The following is a 21793-nucleotide window of genomic DNA, read 5'->3' on the forward strand; positions in this document are numbered from 1 at the left end:
CACATGCACAGCACATCCCTCAAGCCCCAACTCCAGGCTCCAACCTTGAGCTTGGGCAGCCGTTTGATGGTCTTGAGGGGCCGCAGGACACGAAGGACTCTCAGGGACTTGATGGTATTGATGTCTTTCCCTTTGGATCCTCTAGAAGGGAGAAGCCACAGATGCAGACAGGCAGGAGGCGTGGGTGTGCCCAGCTCCCATGTGGCCCCCCCAGGGTCTGGGTCCTGCTCCCCTGTGCGTTTTATCTCAGCCTCCAGGGTGGAGGACACATGCGCAGAGGCCTTGCCCTGCAGGTGCCACAGGCCACCATGACTCTTCCCAGAGGCTGCCTGGCCCAGGCCTCATCGAAGGACAGGAGCTGGGACCAGGGCAGCAGCATCTGGTGCATAAGGAGAAGAACCATCACCCCTGACACCCATCCCACCCACCCCAGCTTCCAGGAATAAGAGGACAGAAGGGACCTGCACGAGGACTGCAGACCCAGAAGTGGAAGCCCACAAGCACATTTCTAGGGCTAGAATCTTCTGGAAGGGCTTTTTTCCTTGCTTTTTGGGCTGGCTAGAGGGAGGTAAAGGGGACTTGTCTGGCCTCTGCCCTACAGATCTCCTCAGTCGCCCTAACGTTCCTCCCGCTGACATGAAACTGATAGCAGGAAGACAGAAGAGGGGAAGGAGAGTAAGAAGAGAAAAAGTCAGACCAATACAGAGGCAATGCAAGAGGCAGGGTGGACTAAGACAACCAAGGGGAGAGGGAGGGAGGGAGGGAGGGAGGGAGAAAGAGCCACAGAGACAGACATATCAACGTGACCCAGAAAGCAGCAGACAGGAAAACTCATGCAGGGCACGGACAGCAAGACAGGAAGTCCGGGAAAGAAAATTCCAGGCACAGAAGCAAGCAGAAGTACAGAACTAGCGGGCCTCCATCAGGGCCCCTCCAAGAAAAAGCCAGGGCAGACCCATGTCGCTGCCTCCGCCTGTCAGGGACACAGAAATTAGCAGGTTCTGGGGACTGGACCTCCCACGACCCTACTGAGGCCAGGCCAGCAGTGTCGAGGAGAGGTGTCCTCCTAAGAAGGTCCCAGTTCTCAGAAGCAAAGCCACTCTACTTGGTGGGAGGTGAGGTTGGGAGCTGAGGGCTCAGGGCTGGGTGGGATTCACTCACACATGGAGCCCTTCCCCACCCTGCTCAGAGGTCACATCTCACCACGTTCCCTGGGGAAGGCCAGCTTGCAGGGGCAGCCCTGCCCCCTGTGCTCTTCCTGGGGCTCCAGCAATAGTTGGGGCTGAGCAGGGAGTGCTCAGTCACCCTGAGCCGTGTGGCTACACGGTCCCTTCTTCTCCCCTGACTGTAGCCTACACTCCAGAATCAGATCAACTCCCCGTGAAACGCTTCCAGGTGGGAAGAATCCAGCCTCCTGTCTCCATCACCCCAGTGCTCCCGACACCCACTCTCAAACCAGCTTCCTCCACCAGCTGAGGGAAGAGGGGACAGGGGCAGGAGGGAGGGGATACTGTTTTGTCGCCCAGTAAATGAGGCTTTCTGGGGCAGCATCCATCCGGGGCCTGCTCCTTTTCTCCTGCTCTGAGGCCACTTGGATGGGCCCAACCCCTTCCCCTCCTCCTGATTGGGGGACCCCTGGCTGCAGTGTTCCCACTCCTAAGGCCTATGGTGATGCTTTAGCAAAGTTCTCATTCCTTTATCACAGAAAGAGGAGACTGGGAACTGCAGGGGGCTGGAGTGGAGAGGGAAGAACGCCGGTCTTCCGGAGAAGAGCTGCACTGGAAGCACCTTACGATGTCCCCGGTCCTTGGGCTCCGGCCACAGGTGGCAGTTCCCTCCGGGAGCCCTTGCTGCCCTCCAGGCCAATGGCCCCAGTCTCCAGCCCTCACTGGGGACAGCCTGCTCACCAGGAAGCTCCTCACCAAGGGCTGACCATGCCCAGCTCCAGCCCAGCTCCCCGCCCCGCTCCCAGCGGCATGGCAGGAACCCCTGGCCGGGGACTTGGCTCCCGGCGGCATGCGCCCCGATGGGGTGAAGGTGGATGAGCGGGGGGTGAGGCTGGAGATGAAATGACCCAAGAGGGGCTGCTGGAATGCTGTGATGTCAGGGACAGCGTGTGGGGGAGAACAGGCATTACCCCACGAAGCTCCTGCCGAGTCCAGCAAGAGGAAGACAAAGAGAACAGAGTCAGTGGCGCCAGGAGCAGCCCTCCCAGCGGCTCGGAGAGATGTGGACCCTCCCTCATGTCTGTCGTCCACTAGGGGTCTTCCTTGTCTCTGGATCTCACCCCACAACTCCCCGCTGTATTCCCATCCCCAGCTGTAGCTGAGCCCCCGACGACAGCCTCCATGCAGGGTCTGAGGAAGCCAACTCCAGGTCCAGCCACAGCAGGGCCAAGTGCCACTGGCTTGGGAGTCAGAGACGTCTAATGCCCCAAGAGGGGAAGGCGACCACCAGTTCTGCCTTGGGCGAAAGCACCAGAGGTCTCCCCAGGTCAGGAGCAGACTTGCCTCAGAGCAGGTCAAGGTGAAGTTGCCTCCAAGGACCCTGGGAGGCAAACGCTGGGCACACCAGAGGCTGTGCCACCCGGTCCCAGAGCCACAGGCCACACCAGGGCTTCCCAGCCCCACATAGTCCCCACCCCTCCAGGCAGGCAGGGATGGTCCCAGGGTCACAGGCCACGCCAGGGCCCTACCTAGTTTGAGAGCCACAGACAGACCTCAGGCCCTCCTGACCCCACGCAGCCCCGCCCCAAGCAGGCAGGGACAGTCCCACATAGACAGCGACAGAGCCACAGGCAGCCCAGGGAGGCCCACAGCAGGGCCTCTTCCTTCTTCCCTCACCCTCATGCCCATTGTGACTCTGGGGGCGCTCCCCAGCCAGAGCAGAGCAAACGTTACTTACGAGAAAGCAAACGCCACCAGGGCGCCACTGACCACAATGAAGTCCAGAATGTTCCACAAGTCCCGGAAATACGCCCCAGGGTGAAGCAGCAGTCCCAAGTCGATCATCTAGGAGGCAGAAACACACTTCAGGTACATGATAATCCAGAAAAGACAGGCAGAGGCCAGGCGCGGGGGCTCATGCCTGTAATCCCAGCACTTTGGGGAGGCTGAGGCAGGCGGATTGCTTGAGCCCAGGAGTTGGAGACCAGCCGGGGCAACACGCTGAAATCCTATCTCTCAGGAAAAAGTAAAACATGGCCAGGCATGGTGGCTTACGTAAGCCTGTAATCCCAGCACTTTGGGAGGCTGAGGCAGGCAGATCACCTCAGCTCAGGAGTTCAAGACTTGCCTGGATGACATGGTGAAACCCCATCTCCACTAAAAATACAAAAAATAGCCGGGCGTAGTGGTGCACACCTGTAATCCCAGCTACTTGAGAGGCTGAAGCATGAGAATTGCTTGAACCCAGGACAGAGAGACTGCAGTGAGCTGAGATCACGCCACTGTACTCCAGCCTGGGTGACAGAGTGAGAGCCGGTCTCAAAAAAATAAAACAAAACAAACCCAGAAAGACAGGCAGAGCTAGGCTCCAGAGTCATGAGGGAGGAATATAGCTCTAGGTCCCCGTGGAAGGCTGTGTGGCTGAGAGTGCACACGTATGTGCACACCTGTGACTTCAGTGCACCTTAGAGACACCTTCACATGCCCTGTCAGAGTAGGGAGGCACGGCCTAGGTCACACCCCGAAGGGCCTCAGTGGGCCTTTGGACCTCAATGCCATGGACCTAAATATCCCTACATGGCTCGTGACCAGCTGAGATCCTGCCTGGGCTCCCAGCTTGCCTTCAGCCTGAATAAGACTGAGGCCTCCATCTCCATCTGCTCCTCCACCGCAGAGCTGTAGGCACACATGGCCCCAGGGAGCTCAGAGCTCGCCCAGATCCCCTGCAGGCAAGCTCAGAGCAGCAGGATGGCAGTTCCACAGACCTTCACTTGCAGCCTGGCTCTGTCACTCCTGCTGCTGCAATTCTGGGCCAGCACCATAACCTCGCTAAGTGTCTGTAAAATGGGGATGATGACGCCCAGCCCGCAAAATTTTGCAAGAGTGAAATAGCAGAGGTAACGTGTTCATGCATCTGCTGTCAGTGCTCCATACGCACACGCTGCCTTGTATGCATGCATGCGGGCACACACACACCCTAAGCTGCACGGAAGTCACGGACGTGCAGCTGTGTGCACACTCAATCACACTGAAGACACACCTGCATAAACGCACAAGGGCCACACTAGTCAGACAGTGATATGGGGGGACCTCGTACCAACACTTAGAGGCAGACAGGGAAGGACTCTGAATCTATCATAAGACAAATGTCCTCCTAAATTCAAGTCTTCAGCACCCACTTCCAGCAATCTTCCAACATTCTCTCTCAGGTCTCCTCCTCCCCGAGCCAATGCCACGAAGCCCTCTTCCTTTGCTGTCCCAAGAGGGAGGGCCTCCGCCCACATGTGCACATTGGAGAGAGACTGTAGCTCATGTGTTCAAGAAACCAGGGCAAGTGGAGGCCCAGGCATGACGCTGGGGAGCACTCCCAGTGGGGGACGTAATTTCCTCAGTGAACGACAAAGCCTCTTTGCACACGTTCACGTGCCGAGCACACACCCAGTTCACACCTACCATATGTCTTAAGAGTTTATAGGAATTGCGGTTCAACCCCTGCCCTGGTCCCATCTCAAACACTGGGGTCACGAGGGGCAGCCACATATCTCACCTTTATCACCATCTCAAAGGTAAAGACACCAGTGAAAATGTAATCCAGGTATTTCAGAGCCTGAAACCAAAAGGAAGGTTACTCTCAAAGGCTGGGCTGAAACCTAAGCCAGGTGCCCTCGGTGGCTCCGACTTTTTCCTCGGAGTCAGCCAGGAAGCCAGGAAGCCTGTGGACAACGGTTCTGGGAGGGGGTCTCCGACAAGCCTGTCTGGGAACAGGCCCCCTCTACCGCACCGTCTTCCTGTCTCCAGACCTTCGGTCCTGCACTCCCAGGCACACAGAGAGAGGAAGGAGGGGTGTCCTGTGAGAAGACAGGACTCCAGTCCCACCCCAGCCCCTTGGGCTCCTGGGAAGGCACCCAGCTCCCGCCCCACAGCCTGGCGGGGGCCGGCTGTCCGGGCCACTCACATTGTTCCTGGGCGAGTCCGTGTGCACTGGGTCCTCAGCAGCCAGGGCGATGCTGCTCAAGGCGATGACCACGAGAATCACCATCTCGAAGTACCTCATGGTCACGATGTAGTGACAGAAGCGGCGGAGCCTGTGAGGGAACGCACGGATCACAAGGCCCACCCGCTGGGTGTGCCAGCCCCCTGCCACAGGGCAGGCTCAGCCCGTCCCGCAGAAAGGGCTCTGGGCTGCCTCAGGAAGCTGTGGCCCCAGAGCTTCGCTTGGTCCCTGTGGTTGGAAGTGGCAGCCAGGTGACGGAGAGTGGCTGAGATTCCTGAGAGGGCCTCCCGGGATAGGGAGTGGGTAAGGCTGCAGAACCTCACGGCAGGGGTCAACAAAGCAAAGCTCACAGGCCAGATCGGGCTGACCTGTTGGTGTGAATAAAACTTCACTGGAGTACAGCTACATCCACTCATTACCAACTGTCTGTCCATGCAGCCAACAGCAGTCTAACGCCAACAGCATCAACTACCCAGCCCTTTCACAGAAGAGGTCAGCTGTGGGCAGCAGAGAGGGAGTTGCTCAGAGAGGAAGAATTTCAGAATCAACATTCTCAGGGAGAGCAGGTCTCTCTTGCCCTAGGAAAGTTCTCTGGGGCCTGTGTGGGGTGTGTGTGCCCTGTCCAGGCTCCCAGGGTGCATATGAACATGCTCCACACACTGCCACATGCTCGCCTTTTGCTCCAGTCCCATCTGCCTGACTCACTTGTTCAACATTACTGAGCACCTACCCATCACAAGGGCTGTGCTCTGGCGGTGCCTCCCCTGCCTCGCAGGCATGCCCACCGCCCCCAGTCCCTCTCAGCTCTTCCTCTCACCCACACCTACAAACCCCCAAGGGCCATCCACCTTAAGCGGCTGCCCACATCTCCCTCTTCCTTGAAGGGAACTCTGCCATCTAGCTCCTGCCCCTGTGTCCATAGAGCTGTTCATCCCTGGCCCACCGCCAGCCTGCTGCTGCCTCAGCCCTTGCCACTTCCCCTCCTTAAAAGGGCTGCCTTTCCTTCTAAATCAGCCGCCATCCACTCCAACTTCTGTCTGGGTTTCTGGCACTCAGCTCTACCCCCAGCTCAGATCCTAAGTCCACCTGGCCATGAGACATCCCCAGCCGCCCCAGGCTTTGCAGGGTCTGCAGGCGGGACTCCAGCAGCACTGCAGGCCTCGGTGAATGCAGTGCCTTCCGCCACTGTCAGGCAGAAACTGGGTGTCATTCTCGATGTCTCCTTCCCCTTCCACATCTAATTTATCACCAAATTCTGTAGATTCTGCCTCTAAAATTCCTCCATACGCACTTAACTTCCAAACCTCACCACTACGAGCACCCTGGTCTAACCACCACTGCCTCTCCCTGAAACCCTTACCGTCTACTCAGTGGCCTCCATCGGCAGTCTCCCCATAAAAGGGCCCTGCTGGGCTGCAATCTGAGTGCCCCCACCGTGCACATGTCCCACACTCCTCAGCGTGCTCCGGGACGGTGTGACCCTCCAACGCCGCAAGAGAACAGCCAGCCAGCCCCGCCTCCCCTCTGTGTTCCAACCCAGCTTTGTCCTCGGCTGTTTGCCGACTGCTGGCTTCTACTTCTGGGCTACTGTGAACACTCCACTAGCTCCTCCCCTCTCCCCTCTTCACCTTAACTCTCACTCATCCTTCAGGTTTCAGCCAAGATGTCACTGCCACCAGAAAACCTCCCTGGCCTTCTCTCACCTGCTCCCAGAATGCCAGTGCCTTCCCGTGTTTCCTTTTCCACCCCGGGTCACCGCCCCCACCTGTCACTGCACTGCCAGTCCTGACATGGCAGGGTCCACGTCTGCCTCCATTACCGCTTTACTGCTAACCACAGCAGAGCACGGTAAGCTCCCCAGACATGTGTTGGATAAAACAATGATGGGAGGGAGGAGGCAGGAAGAGGGGATAACACAGGGCTTGGTGGAAAGACGGTTGGATGGTGAAAGAAGGGGATGCACAGATTAGTAACCAACAGGCGCATGTCCACGCAGCCTTGCTGCCCTCTGCCCTCCCGGGCACCTGCCCAGCCCCTGCTCTGGCCGGGCAAGCTCTTGTGTGGCTCCACCCCTGCTCTGCCTCTCCCTCTGCCTCCTCCTCCTAAAGCTCTGCTCCAGTCTCACCCCAGAAGCCCCACCTGACCTTCTCATCTGTGTTTTAGCGCCCAATGGTCCGCATCTCCCCGCCTTGCTTTGTGTTTCCTCCCAGCACTTATCACTATCTGCATCTTATGTCTTTTACTTATTTGTCGTGTCTGTTGTCTATCTCTCCCACCAGCACACAGGCTTAGCAAGGACAGGGGATCTCACCTGTTTTGTTCATTCCTAGCTATTCCCAGCACCTAGAGTGCTGTCTGCCACATCAACACTGGCTGGACTAACGGAAGCTCTGGACTGAAGAGTGGATGACGGATGCATGAAAAGTACAGGCACGGACACACGGACAGACATGCAAATAAACACAGTGCACACATGCATGGCACACAGGCGCCAGGTGTGATGGGAAGGCAGATGGATGGAAGTGTGTTTGTGAGACAGGGCAGACGGGGTCCCTGTGTGCAGAGACACACACACGCCACATAGGAGGTGAGGAGCCCGGGCCTGGAGCTCATCCCAGCTCTGCTGAGGCTGCCTGTGAACAGTCACAGAACCTCCTGTGCCCGCGTCCTCTTCTGCAGAATGAGGCCACATGGGCATGTGCCTCTGGGGACTGCTGTGGTACTCAGAGATGTTTGTCTACATAAGTGTGCAGAATCAGTGCACGCTGGCTACTGTGTTCCCATGGGTCGCGATGCAGGGGTGAGTGGGCAGCCACACACACCAGCAGGCAAGGAGACTCACAGGTTGGTGGGGCTTAAACAGAACATGGAGCTGTACGGGACGATGGGCCGGGGGCCGCTCCTCATCACGTCATCGGCTTCTACCTCCTTCTTCCCCTCTGCTTGGCTTTCCAGGTCCACGTTACCACCTACAAAGACACAGGGCCCCCGAGTAAGGGGTGTGGTACACACAAAGTCACATCGCGTGGCTCTCTCCCAGCTCCCATGTTCCCAGCAGTTGCGTCAGGTCCTCGCAGGCCCACCAGGGATGGCCTGCAGCTAAGAACACCGCTTCACACACACGACCACGGTGCACGCCAGCCAGGACCACCGTCTGCCGCGGAGACGTCAACAGACCCTTCCTCACCTCTTGCTGCACCAAGGTTGGGAACAACACAGAACCCAGCACTGCCCCCGTGGCTGTGGACCCCCCCGCCTCGCTGAGCGGGTCTCGACGCGCTGAGAAGCCCAGAGCCTGGTGATACCTTCCCACTGCCTCTGCTGGGACCGCGAACCCGCAGCACAGGGAGGAGCAGGGGCCAGCCCCAACCCGCAAACCCACAAGGGCTCCCTGTTCCTCGTTGTCCAGTCTCCCTTGACCTGGGATTTTCTTCCTCGGGATCCCAGGAGAAGGTCCTGTGAGGCCATAGAGCTTGGAAGGACACTCTTCCCGGCGGGACCCAGCCTCTGCTCAGGCCCTGCTCCCTCGCCAGCCCCCACTCATCGCCTCCTTCCCCCAGGGCCCATCTTCTGCTGCTCAGCACCCCACCCCACCCCAGCCATGCTCCCACAAATCAAACTCCCCAGGGCTAACATGGCCACCACCTTGTTGTTTTCTAAGGTAAATTTTGTTGTCCCTGCCCAGTGTTTTTTGTACAATAATTCTCCATTTTCAACTATCCTACTGTATATTTTAATTTTTGTAGGTGACAGAGCTCTTGAGACCTCAGGGACACCAAGGAAGACGTGCAGTGACTTGGAGCCGCCTCCCACTGCTGCAACTCATTTTGAATTCTTTAAAGAAATATCAAAGCAAATAGGATTTTAAAGAGCAACAAAGTGAAGGTGCTAATCGAGAGCCCGCTGTGGAGCCCTTGACTGCTGGCCACTTTGAAGCCCTGCAGAGAAAGGCTGTGCCAGAGAAAACAAAGCTTCGAGATGAGCATGAAAACAGTCAAGGCCACAGCAGTCGGGGTCTATACCACTGAGGATGCTGGCTCCAGAGCCAAGATAACCAGGCCCCGCCCACGAGCACAAGCTGTTTAAAGCGACCACTTTTGAAATGGGCACCGTCACACTTCCCTGTTGAAAATGAAAATTATGTAATCTGAGAAAGCAATCTGGCAAAACTTACTTGAAGCCGTAAACAATTCTACTAATTTATTAGACATTACCTGCTAAGGAAATGAAGTTTGCCCACAAAAATAAGTCTTCCCAAAAGTTTTTGTTGTAAGTTTGTTTGTTTTTTGTTTTTTGTTTTTTAATTTGAGATAGGAGACAGAGTTTCGCTCTTGTTGCCCAGGCTGAAGTACAGTGGTACCATCCTGCAACCCCCGCCTCCCAGGTTCAAGCAATTCTCCTGCCTCAGCATCCCGAGTAGCTGGGATTACAGGCGCTTGCCACCACACCCAGCTAATTTTTGTATTTTTAGTAGAAACAGCGTTTCGCCATGTTGGCCAGGCTGGTCTTAAACTCCTGACCTCAAGCGATCTGCCGTTCTTGGCCTCCCGAAGTGCTGGGCTTACAGGCGTGTGTTGTAAGTTCTTTTACAATAACAAAAATTATAAAATGCACAACCATAAACCGACTAAATAAAATATGCAATATTTATAAGAAGCACCATACTATGGATATTACACATGCCACAGCTGTGGTGGGAGGGATCCCTTGAGCCCAGGAGTCCCAAGCAACGAGATCATCCTGGGCAAGATGGCGACAGACCCTGTCTCTACAAAGACATTTAAAAATTAAAAAATTAGCTGGGTGTGTTGGTACGTGCATACAGTTCCAGCGACTCCAGAGGCTGAAGCAGGAGGATCACTTGAGGTCAAGAGTTCGAGGTTACAGTGAGCTACAATGGCACCACTGTACTCTAGTCGGGGTGACAGAATGAGATTCCGTCTCTAAAATAAATGAATAATTAATTAACTTAAGTAAACTGGGAAAAAAGAATCAGTCTGGATTCAAAGAAGACTTTTGTTGCTCAAAATAAATATAACGAAGATGCCAGAGCTTGGATGGAACTATTTCTCAGGAAATTGATTTACTACAACATAGGAAATCATATGAAAGTCATATGATCGATCGTAGGGAAAAAATGTCAATTAAGTCAAAGCAGAAGAAAGAATGGAAAGGAAAAAATGAAAACTGCAACAGACTAAAGTCATTGTTGGAGAAAGGCTATTTTTAAAAAGACTTAATAGTTAAAAAAATTAAATCCCTGAAATAGGAGACAATGAAGCAAAACAGCGAGCTTTGGAGGGGAATACAGAAAGGAAGAGAGCCTTCACCAGAAACAGCCACGGGCAGACACGGCCCAGGTGCTTTACTCCTCCTAACAGCAGACGACGGCAGCACAGGTCCCCCTTGAGGCTGAACTGAGGAACTGCCCTTTCCAGTGCAGGGGTAGGAGTGCCAAGCCTGGGGCTCACTTCAAGGTGGGGAAGCTGAATGAGAATCATCCCCAAAGGGGAGCTAAAGTAAGCCCAGACTGGCAGCACCCCAGGCTTCTGGAAACAACAAATGCAAATCCGCTCTGACAAAAACCTTCCTCAGTTGGCCTACAGAATCCCCACAGATTGGGGGAATCTGGAGATAATTTAAGCTGTTATTTCCCAAGATATCCCAAGAGAAAGGATTTCTCTCCTATACATCTGGGGAGATACAAGCTATGTTCCATCCTTGGGAACACTGAAAACGTAGTTAATTCATTTTCTGTAGGGCTTAATTATCTCACAAAACCCTGGTTGAGAAAAGGAGGATGTGATGTTTAATACTGAGTGTCAACTTGATTGGATTGAAGGATACGAAGTACTGATGCTGGGTGTGTCTGTGAGGGTGTTGCCAAAAGAGATTAACATTTGAGTCAGTGGCTGCAGAAGGCAGACCCACCCTTGATGCGGTGGGCACAATCGGATCAGCTGCCAGTGAATATAAAGCAGGCAGAAAAACGTGAAAAGGAGACGATGGGCTTCACCTCCCAGCCTACATCTTTCTCCCATGCTGAATGCTTCCTGCCCTCAAACATCAGACTCTAAGCTCTTCAGATGTGGGACTCAGACTGGCTCTCCTTGCTTCTCAGCTTGCAGAGAACCTATCGTGGGACCTTGTGATCGTGTAAGCTAATACTTAATAAACTCCCATATATATATAATATATATAGTATATATCCTATATACTTATATGATATATAGGATACACTCACACCCCTAAAGACTTCATATATATAGACAGACAGATATATACGATATATATATAAATATATAGAGGATATATATTCTATTAGTTCTGTACCTCTAAGAAAACCCTAATACAGAGGATTAAGATTGGTCATATATGAACTCAAAACATCGCACCAAACACACCATGAAACAAGGTCACCATGACTGAAAGACACAAGAGAAACAATGAGTACACTCACTTAGACCCCTAAAAACAGCAGAAACAATGCGTACACTCACACCCCTGAAGACTTCAGATACAGGAATTCTTAGACGAGATACATAAAATAAGTAAATATAGGCCGGGCGTGGTGGCTTATAACTGTAATCCCAGCACTTTGGGAGGCTGAGGCGGGTGGATCACTTGAGCCCAGGAGTTCAAGACCAGCCTGGGCAACATGGAGAAACCCCATGTCTACAATAAATACAAAAAATTAGCTGGGTATGGTGGTGCGCCTGTGGTCCAACTACTGCAGAGGCTGAGGTGGGAGGATCGCTTGAGCCCAGGTGATGGCCACACGAAAAGCCCAGACGTCATCACTGTGCAATAGATCTAATGCAACAAAACTGCATTTGTCCCCCCTAAATCTATAAAAATAAAAAAAAAATTATTGACAGGTCAATCAAGCAAAATATTAATGAATATAAAGAATATTTGAGTAATACAACAAACAAACCTGATTTAGCATACAAATATAAAAAGCTCAGAGCTCGCAAAATTAGAGAAAACATATCCCTCTGAAGCACATACAGAACAAGAACAAAGAAAAAAGCTGACCATAAAGGCCAGGCACAGAGCAACTGCAAATGAATTTCAAAGAAAACTATCATACAGACCATGTTCTCCTAATCACAGTACACTTAAGTTAGAAATTAAGAAAGAAATCAGAAACAAAGAGATTAATCAATATTAAAATTTTACATTTGGAAACTGAAAAAAACAATAAAGAATTCATGGGTCAAAAATGATGTAGTCACAGATGATACAACTGTGTCCAAAAAAACCAAGATAATCTACAAGAAAATTACTTAGAGTAATGAGAGTTCGACAATTCCGTGGCTGAATACAGAACCAACAGATGAAACTGCTTATTATTTCTATGCAGTAGAAGCAAATAATTAGGAAAGAAAAAACTTTTAAACAATACCATTTAAAAAAACAGAATAAGCAAGGTAAAAAGACAAAAAGACATTTTCAGGATAGAAGAAAAGAGAGATAAATACAAAAGTGAGATTAAAATCCTACAATCTTCTATTTGAATTACAAAGGCCATGGAATTAATGACATATTTTTTGCTCTCTCTTTTTTTTTTTTGAGATGGAGTCTTGCTCTGTTGCCCAGGCTGGAGTGCAATGGCGCGATCTTGGCTCACTGCAACCTCCGCCTCCTGGGTTCAAGGGATTCTCCTGTCTCAGCCTCCTGCGTAGCTGGGACTGAAGGCATGCCCCACCACATCCGGCTAATTTTTACACACTTTTGTTTTCTTCTCAGTAGAGACCGGGTTTCACCACATTGGCCAGGCTGGTCTCGAACTCCTGACACCAGGTGATCCACCCACATTGGCCTCCCAAAGTGCTGGGTTACAGGCATGAGCCACCGCATCCAGCCACTTTTCTGTTTTTAAAAAGCCCACCAAAAAGCCTGAAAGCAATAAGAACCCAGTAGCAATGACCACAGACAACTGTCTCTAAATATCTTATCAAGGAGCCAAGGCGTCTCGAGTCAGGTTCTACAGAAGCACACCGTGAGGTGGGACGGGCTCCCAGAAGAAACCAGAAAGAGAAAAGCAAGACAAGGGAAGTGAAGAAGCCAAGCAAGGGTGTGCTTCAGACCAAGTCCTGCAAAGGTGGCTCAGGCTCTCACAGAGACACTCTGGGCTCTCACCTGAACCAGAAGGTTGTCCTGACTGAAGCCAGAGAGCTGGCTCTCCTACACCTGCACCTTCCCTTCATTGGCTAAGTGCCACCTTGGGGGATGCAAACTCCCATGCACTTCCCGTGGTTCCCGTAGTCCGAGGGAAGTCTCTGAAGAGGAGCTGAAGAGGAAGCCCCTGGAGGCAAAGGCCACCAGAGTACGGGGGGTGAGAGGGTGGAATCTACAGAAATCATAGCAGTGTCCAGAGTGTGCTGCTTCTTGAAGAAATAAGCAATTCCAGATTGGGGGCAGGAACTGTGCACAATGATCCTGGAACATGCTGTCATACACGAAAACCAGAAAATTGTCAAACTCTATTCCAGGCCTGCGAGAAGGGCAGAAAATCAACTTGAAAGGGTGAACAATGGCCAAGATAGGACAATTTAAGCACCCAAAGTAATAGTGACTGCAAAGAACTGAAATACCTCAAACACATTCAAATTCAAAAATTTACAATAATCATTTGCTTATAGCTCTCACTGGTCCTATTTGTTAAAGGGCATTGATTCCTTATTTCGAAAACTTATAAATAAAGGGACAGAATGAAGCAAGTACCTTGTTCAATACACATACAAACTGCATTTCAGGGTAACCAAGCAGTTGATGAGGTAAGATCTTTCTTACAGGAAAAGTCAAAATAACAAACACAGAAAGAATCGTGAAAGTATAAGTTCACCATTTTGTGACCCTCCCTGAAATCACAGATCTGGGTAACAATCATCTATGTCACTAGAACCATTTGGGGAAAGACCAGTGGAGAACTTTACAATGGCAGATCAGGCTAAACCCACTGTTCCATGTTAGTCTCACCCAGAGAGACACCAGACATGACATAGCTCCTGATACCATGAGGCAGGAAGTGTACACCACCACCTGGAAGCCTTCCAAAAGAAGGGAACTGGATTCCTTCCCTCTCTCTTTTTTTTCTGAGACGGAGTCTTGCTCTGTCACCCAGGCTGGAGTGCATGGTGCGATCTCAGCTCACTGCAACCTCCACCTCTCGGGTTCAAGTGATTCTCCTGGCTCAGCCTCCTGAGTAGCTGGGATTACAGGCGCCTGCCACCACGCCCGGCTAATTTTTGTATTTTTAGTAGAGACGGGGTTTCACCATGTTGGCCAGGATGGTCTCGAACGCCTGACCTCAGGTGATCCTCCCACCTCGGCCTCCCAAAGTGCTGGGATTACAGGTGTGAGCCACCGCATCCGGCCTGGATTCACAACAGGATCTAGACATCCTTTGGTTGTCACCACTAGGGGGTGCTCCTGGCATTGTGAGGGTGGAGGCCAGGGATGCTGCTAGGCATCCTAAACTGCAGAGGCCACGGTCCACAACACAGCTGCAACAGGTCCCCGGCTTAGAAGCCCTGTTCCGGATCTAATTACCAGGTAACAGAACGCACTGAGGACAGAGAACTGTGCCAAACACCACCACGACGCAAACAGCCAAACTGAGAAATTCTACAGAACAAACCATGTGTTCTCCTCAACAAATAAATGGCATGAATAAGGAGAGGAAAACTGTTTTAAAGTAAAAGAGACTTAGACAGATGAAGCAAACTCAAATGAGTAAACCTTGTTTGAATCCTGACTCAAACCAACCGTAAAAAGTTATTTTTGAAATAACTAGTAAAATCTGAACTTGGAAGAGGTGTTAGATAATATCAGGGAATTATTATCAGCATCGCCAAGTGTGACAATGCTCTATGGCTATGATAAACCCTTAATTGTCAGAGACGCTTACTGGCATATTACACCTAAAATGATACACAAGAAAGCAAGAAGACGCATAAGTGAAACAGTACTGGTGAAATGTGGGTGACTGCTGAGGGTGGAGATGAAGCACGGGAGTTCACTGCATTTTCTCCACTTTCCCGTATGTTTCAATTCTCCACAATAAAATTTAGGATTTTATTTAAGCAGCCCCAGAGAGAAGACAGAGCCATACATGGGAACAACAATTTAGACGAATGACTGGCTTCTCAACAGAAACAACAGAAGGCAGAAGACAGTGGAGCAGTTTCAATATGCTGAAAGAAAGATAACAAATGAGAATTCTCTACGATGTAAAACTACTTCTCACAAACAATGGCAAAAAAAAAGACTGTTCAGGCAAGCCAAGAGAATTTACCACCATCAAACCTCACGAAAAGAAATTAGGGGGAAGTGAGCAGATCACAAGGTCAGGAGATCGAGCCCATCCTGGCTAACACAGTGAAACCCCATCTCTACTAAAAATATAAAAAATTAGCCAGGCATGGCAGTGGGCTACTTGGGAGGCTGAAGCAGGAGAATCACTTGAACCCGGGAGGCAGAGGTTGCAGTGAGCCAAGATTGCGCCACCACTGCACTCCAGCCTGGGCGACAGAGTGAGACTCCATCCCAAAAAAAAAAAAAAATTAGGAAAGCTGTTCTTCAAGCAGAAGGAAAAGAAAAAAAAGAAATCCAAATGGATGATCTGAAATATAAGGAGTGATGAAATATGAAAAGGAATAATGGAATCAATTGCAAAACACAGGGAAAGAGAACAAGATAGAGAAATCTCTGTCAATTAGAAATTTAAAATCATACTTATTTTAAAAAAAAAAAAAAAAAAACTCATGAACCAAACAAGAAATCTTAATCACGCTTGGAAAAAAAATTAAAACAAAAAATGTAAACTTTCAATATATAACTAAAATAACTCTAAGAGTGAAACTTAAAGTTTTAAACACATTAGCAAAGTAGAAAAGCTCAATGTCAAGAGCTGACTATCCAACGAATACATTGGAGAAAGAATATTACAGTACACACACACAAAGTAGAAGAAAGGAAGTAATAAACAAGAACAGAAATTAGCGAAACAGAAAACGAAAATACAGTAGAGAAGATCAAGAAAGACAAAGACTGAGGCATTGATAAACCATTTAAGTGGACAAAACTTCAGGGAAAAAAGAGTTTATCAAGGGAAGGAGGGAAGGAGGGAGGGAGGGAAGGCTATCAGAAATATAAAAGTGGCCACGGGCCTGGCGCGGTGGCTCACATCTGTAATCCCCGCACTTTGGGAGGCCGAGGCAGGTGGATCACGAGGTCAGGAGATCGAGACCATCCTGGCTGACATGGTGAAACCCCGTCTCTACTAAAAATATAAAAAATTAGCTGGGCGTGGTGGTGGGCACCTGTAGTCCCAGCTACTCAGGAGGCTGAGGCAGGAGAATGGCATGAACCCTGGAGGCAGAGCTTGCAGTGAGCGGATATTGTGCCACTGCACTCCAGCCCGAGTGACAGAGTGAGACTCTGTGTCAAAAAAAAAAAAAAAAAAAAAAGGTGTCCACAACTACAAATCCATTAGAAACTTAAAAGAGAATACGAAACTGGTTCCTACAGATATTGGCAGTCATCTTTTTCTTTTCTTTCTTTCTTTCTTTCTTTCTTTCTTTTTTTGAGACAGAGTCTCACTGTTGCCCAGGCTGGAGTGCAGTGGCGCGATCACAGCTCACTGCTCACTGCAGTCTCCACCTCCCGGGTTCAAGAGATTCTCTTGCCTCAGCCTTTCAAGTCGCTAGGATTATAGGCACCCATCACCATGCCCAGCTAATTTTTGTACTTTTAGTAGAGATGGGGTTTCACCATGTTGTCCAGGTTGGTCTCGAACTCCTGACCTTAAGTGATCCACCAGCCTTGGCCTCCCAAAGTGCTGAGATTACAGGCATGAACCACTGTGCCCAGCCAGCGGTCATCTTTTTCTGGAGATGATATAAGATAATGAAATGCCTGCATGATGAGATGAAGTGAGGTGAATGACATAGGCATTGTGATGTAGGTGTAAAATTCCAGAAGTAATTCCTGAGTTTTAAGTCGTTAGCTGTTCTAAGTATCATGATGAAACCCCACACAGTTCTACTCCGTCCCACCTGGACTTCATCAGTCACTTAACAGCCACCTTGGTTCTGAGGTTGGCTGTCATGGTATTGCAGTAATTATGTTCAAGTAACCCTTATGTTCCTTAATAATGGCCCCAAAGTGCAAGAGTAGTTATGTAATAAATATTTTCAGATCACAGTGGACCTCGGATAACAGAAAGCTAGGAAAGTGAAACCACGGATAAGGGGGAATTACCATATATAAGATCCTTGGACATCATATATAAGGCAAACATAGGATTCTAAAAGGTGGAATGAAGAAGGAAAACATTGGCTAGGGACCTTGGGACCTGAGGAATGGCACAATAGTAAGTTTCTCATTTGAGTTTTCTTTTATGCCTCATATATATCCTAGATTCGGTACTAGTGAATCCAACAACCCAGAAATGCCAATAGGTACAGATTTTTTAAAGGCTCAATAAACCCAGCTCTCCCTCGTGAAACGACTAGGAATGAGGCAGCCTAGTGAGATATAAAACTTATAGACAATAATCACGAAACAACAGCCAAACTACACACACACACACCAAAAAAAAAAAAAAAAAACTATGACCCTACCTCCACTTACACCAGCAGAAACTGGGTGGGGAGCCTAGACTTCCACCCTCACCACCATCCCAAAGCCCCTGCTAGGGTGGTCTCAGAGACAGCCAAGTGGGAGCAGGGACTTTCATCCCTATCGAGTGGTAACAAGACCCCCAATACACACAACGCCAGCAGAGATCACACAGGGGGCCTAGACGTCGCGTCTCACCCAGCAGGAATGAGGCACCTTCCCCCTCCTACTCAATGGAGCAAGCCCTAGTGGAAAGTCAGGACTTCTACTGCTATCTTGAGGTGATAAGGTCTATCTCCATTGTGTCAAGGCCAGCCAGATGGGGAACAGTAACAAGATACTCCTATCTCTCCCAGCCAGGCTGGTATGAATGGAGGCCTAGTGGGCAGCTAAAACTCCCAGCCTAGCCTAGCAGTAATGAGTAATCCTTCTCTCCTAGAGTGTCAATGGAACTCAAGTGAAGAATCTATACTTCTATCCCCACCTGTCAATAATGGGGCAACTCTCTACAACCCCTGTAATATGGTTTGGTGTGTCCCCACCCAAATCTCACCTCAAACTGTAATCCCTATAATCCCCACGTGTCAAGGGAGGCACCAGATGGAGGTAATTGGATTATGGGGGTGGTTTCCCCTATGCTGTTCTCATGATAGTGAGTCTCACAAGATATGACAGTTTCATTAAGTGTTTTGCACTCACTCTGTCTTGCCACCCTGTGAAGAAGGTGCATGCTTCTCCTTTGCCTACCGCCATGATTTTAAGTTCCCTGAAGCCTCCTCAGCAATGTGAAACTATGAGTCAATTAAACCTCTTTCCTTTATAAATTACCTGGTCTCAGGTATTTCTTCATAGCAGTGTGAGAATGGACTAATACGCCCCACTACTTGCTGGCGTGGCATCACAGTAGACAAGCTAAAACTGAAGATGTAAATAAGACTTAGGGCTCATAACATCATACCAGAGAGTCTAGGTTTCAACCAAAAATCACTCATCACACCAAGAACCAGGAAAATCTCAACTTGAATGAGAAAACACAATCAACAGACACCAAGATGATACAGATGTTAGAATTATCGGACAAAGATTTTTAAAACACCCATTATAAGAATGCTCAACAGATAATTTAAAACACACTTAAAACAAAAGAAAAATATAAAATTCTCAGCAAAGAAATAAAGTCTTAGGAAAGAAACGGAAGATACAACAAACCAAACGGAAACTTCAGAACTGAAAAATACAATGACTGAAATTAGAAAATCAATAGATGGGCCACAGCAGAATGGAAGGCACAGAGGAAAGAGTCAGTGAACTGGAAGATAGAATAATCGAAATGATCCAATCTGAGCAACAGAGAGAAAGTAGACTTAAAAAAGCGAATAGAGCTCAGGGGCCTTTGGGACTATAACAAAAGATCTAACATTCATATGTCATCAGAGGCCTGGAAAGAAAAGAGAAAGAGGCAGAACTAAAGAAGTATTCAAAGACACAAAGGATGAAAAATTTCCAAATCTGGCACAAGATATAAACCTACAAATTCAAGAAATTGAGCAAACCCCAAACAAGATAAACTTAAAGGAACTCACATCAAAGCACACTGTAATCAAACTTCTGAAATATAAAGACAAGGAAAAAAATCTTGAAAGCAGCGAGAGATAAACAACATCTTACCTATAGGAAGAAAACAATTCGAATGACAGTAGATTTCTCATCAGAAACCATGGAGCTCAGAAGGAAGAGGCACACGTTTTTTCAAGTGCTGAAAAAAAAAGAACTGTCAACCCAGAATTCTATACCCACTGAAAATACCCTTCAGGAATGAAGGGAAAATCAAGACATTCTCAGATGAAGGAAAACTAAGAGAATTTGTCACCCGCAGACCTATCACAAAAGAATGTCTAAGAAAGTTCCTCTAAACAGAAAGTAAATTATGCAAGAAGAAATACTGGACTATCAGGAAGGAAGGAAGAATAACAGGAGTAAAAATACAGGTAAATACAACACACTTTTCTTCTCCTCTTTTCTAAATTACATTTGACAGTTGAAGCAAAATTATAACATACTCTGATGTGTTTCTAAAAGTACATAGAAGAGCTATTTAAGACAATTATATAATAAATGGAGGAGGAAAAAGAGACACAAAGAGAGGTAAAGCTTCTATATTTCATAGGAACTGGTAAAATGACTACATGAAGAAACTAGAGTAAGTTATGTATATATAATGTAATACACAGGGCAACCACTAAAAAAACCTATACGAGGTCTTAAAAAACCTATAAAAGAGATACACTCAAAAATACTACAGATAAATTAAAAGGAATTCTAAAGTACATTCAAGTAACCCACAGGAAAGGAGAAAACGGAAACCAAAGAAATGAAAAACAGAAAGAAAAAAAACAGAAAATAAGAAATAAAATAACAGACTTAAGCCCTCACATATCAGTAATCATGCTAAGTGTAAACAGTCTAAATATGCAAAATAAAAGACAGAATTGCCAGAGTGGATTGAAAACATGAATGCTATCTACAAGAAATTTACTTCAAATATAACTATATAGCTAGGTTGAAAGTGAAAGGGTGAAAAAATATATACCATGCACATAGTAATCAAAAGAAAGCACGACTGAATGTATCTACATAAGATAAAGTAGCTTGCAGAGGAAAGAAGATTACCAGGTATAGAGAAGGACATTACACAACAATTAAAGGGCCAGTCCATCAAAAAGACACAGAAATCCTAAATATGTATGTGCCCAAAAACAGAACTGCAAACACATGAAGCAAAAACTTACAGTACTGAAAGGAGCAAAGATAAATCCACATTTATAGTTGGAGACTGAATACCCTTTTCTCAACAACTGACATATCTAGACAGAAAATCAGAATGTAGACGAAGATACTCAATAACATCATCAACCAACAGGATCTAAATGATGCTTATAGGAATGTACAACAACAACACAGAATGCATGTTCCCTTCAAAGGTTCACAGAACATACATCAAGATATGCCACATCCTGGGCCACAAAACAAACCTTAACAAACTTAAAAGAACTGAAATAATACAGAACATGTTCACTGACGATAAAGTAATCAAACTAGAAGTCAATAACAGAAAAACAGGCAAATCTCCTAATGTTTGGAAACTAAACAACACACTTCTAAATAGTCCATGAGTCTTCTCAAAGGAAATTTTTTAAACGGGACTGAAAAAATATACAGTATGAAAACCTGTGGAATGCAGCTGCCAAGAGAGAAACTTAACAGAGCTAAATGTTTACAGCAGAAAAGAAGGAAAGACTCAAATCAACAATCTAAGCTCCTACCCCCAGAAACTAGAAAAGAAGAGCAAAAGAAGCCCAAAGAAAACAGAAAGAAGGAAATAATAAACAGTAGAAATCAAATGAAATTGAAAACAGAAAAATAATAGAGAAAATCAATGTAACAACAACTTGTTTCTTTGAAAATATCAATAAAATTGTATATACAAACTCCTAGTAAGACTCACAAAGACAAAAGAGAGAAGACAGCAAATTACCAATATAAGAAATGAGACAGGAGTTACCACTACAGATTATGCAGATATCAAAGGGATAATAAGGAAACATCACAAACTACTGTACACACTTAAATAAAGGGACTAATTCCGGCCGGGCGCGGTGGCTCACGCCTGTAATCCCAGCACTTTGGGAGGCAGAGGTGGGTGGATCATGAGGTCAGGAGGTCGAGACCATCCTGGCTAACACGGTGAAACCCCATCTCTACTAAAAAAATATATATATACAAAAAATTAGGCCGGGCGCGGTGGCTCAAGCCTGTAATCCCAGCACTTTGGGAGGCCGAGACGGGCGGATCACGAGGTCAGGAGATCGAGACCATCCTGGCTAACACGGTGAAACCCCGTCTCTACTAAAAATACAAGAAAATTAGCCGGGCGAGGTGGTGGGCGCCTGTAGTCCCAGCTACTTGGGAGGCTGAGGCAGGAGAATGGCGTGAACCCGGGGGG

General features: G+C 48.3%; 1 protein-coding gene across 1 annotated transcript in view; it reads right to left on the reverse strand.

The window, feature by feature from the left end:
• The window catches only part of CACNA1B (calcium voltage-gated channel subunit alpha1 B), a 250674-nt gene that overhangs the window by 70590 nt on the left and 158291 nt on the right, over positions 1 to 21793 (reverse strand). Inside the window, 5 exon segments of the mRNA XM_025359441.1 lie at positions 45 to 141; positions 2905 to 3011; positions 4714 to 4773; positions 5122 to 5251; positions 8003 to 8129. Coding sequence (XP_025215226.1) covers positions 45 to 141; positions 2905 to 3011; positions 4714 to 4773; positions 5122 to 5251; positions 8003 to 8129 — 521 coding nt within the window.

The sequence above is a fragment of the Theropithecus gelada genome, chromosome 15, assembly GCF_003255815.1.
Source record: "Theropithecus gelada isolate Dixy chromosome 15, Tgel_1.0, whole genome shotgun sequence".
Classification (NCBI taxonomy): Eukaryota; Metazoa; Chordata; class Mammalia; order Primates; family Cercopithecidae; genus Theropithecus; species Theropithecus gelada.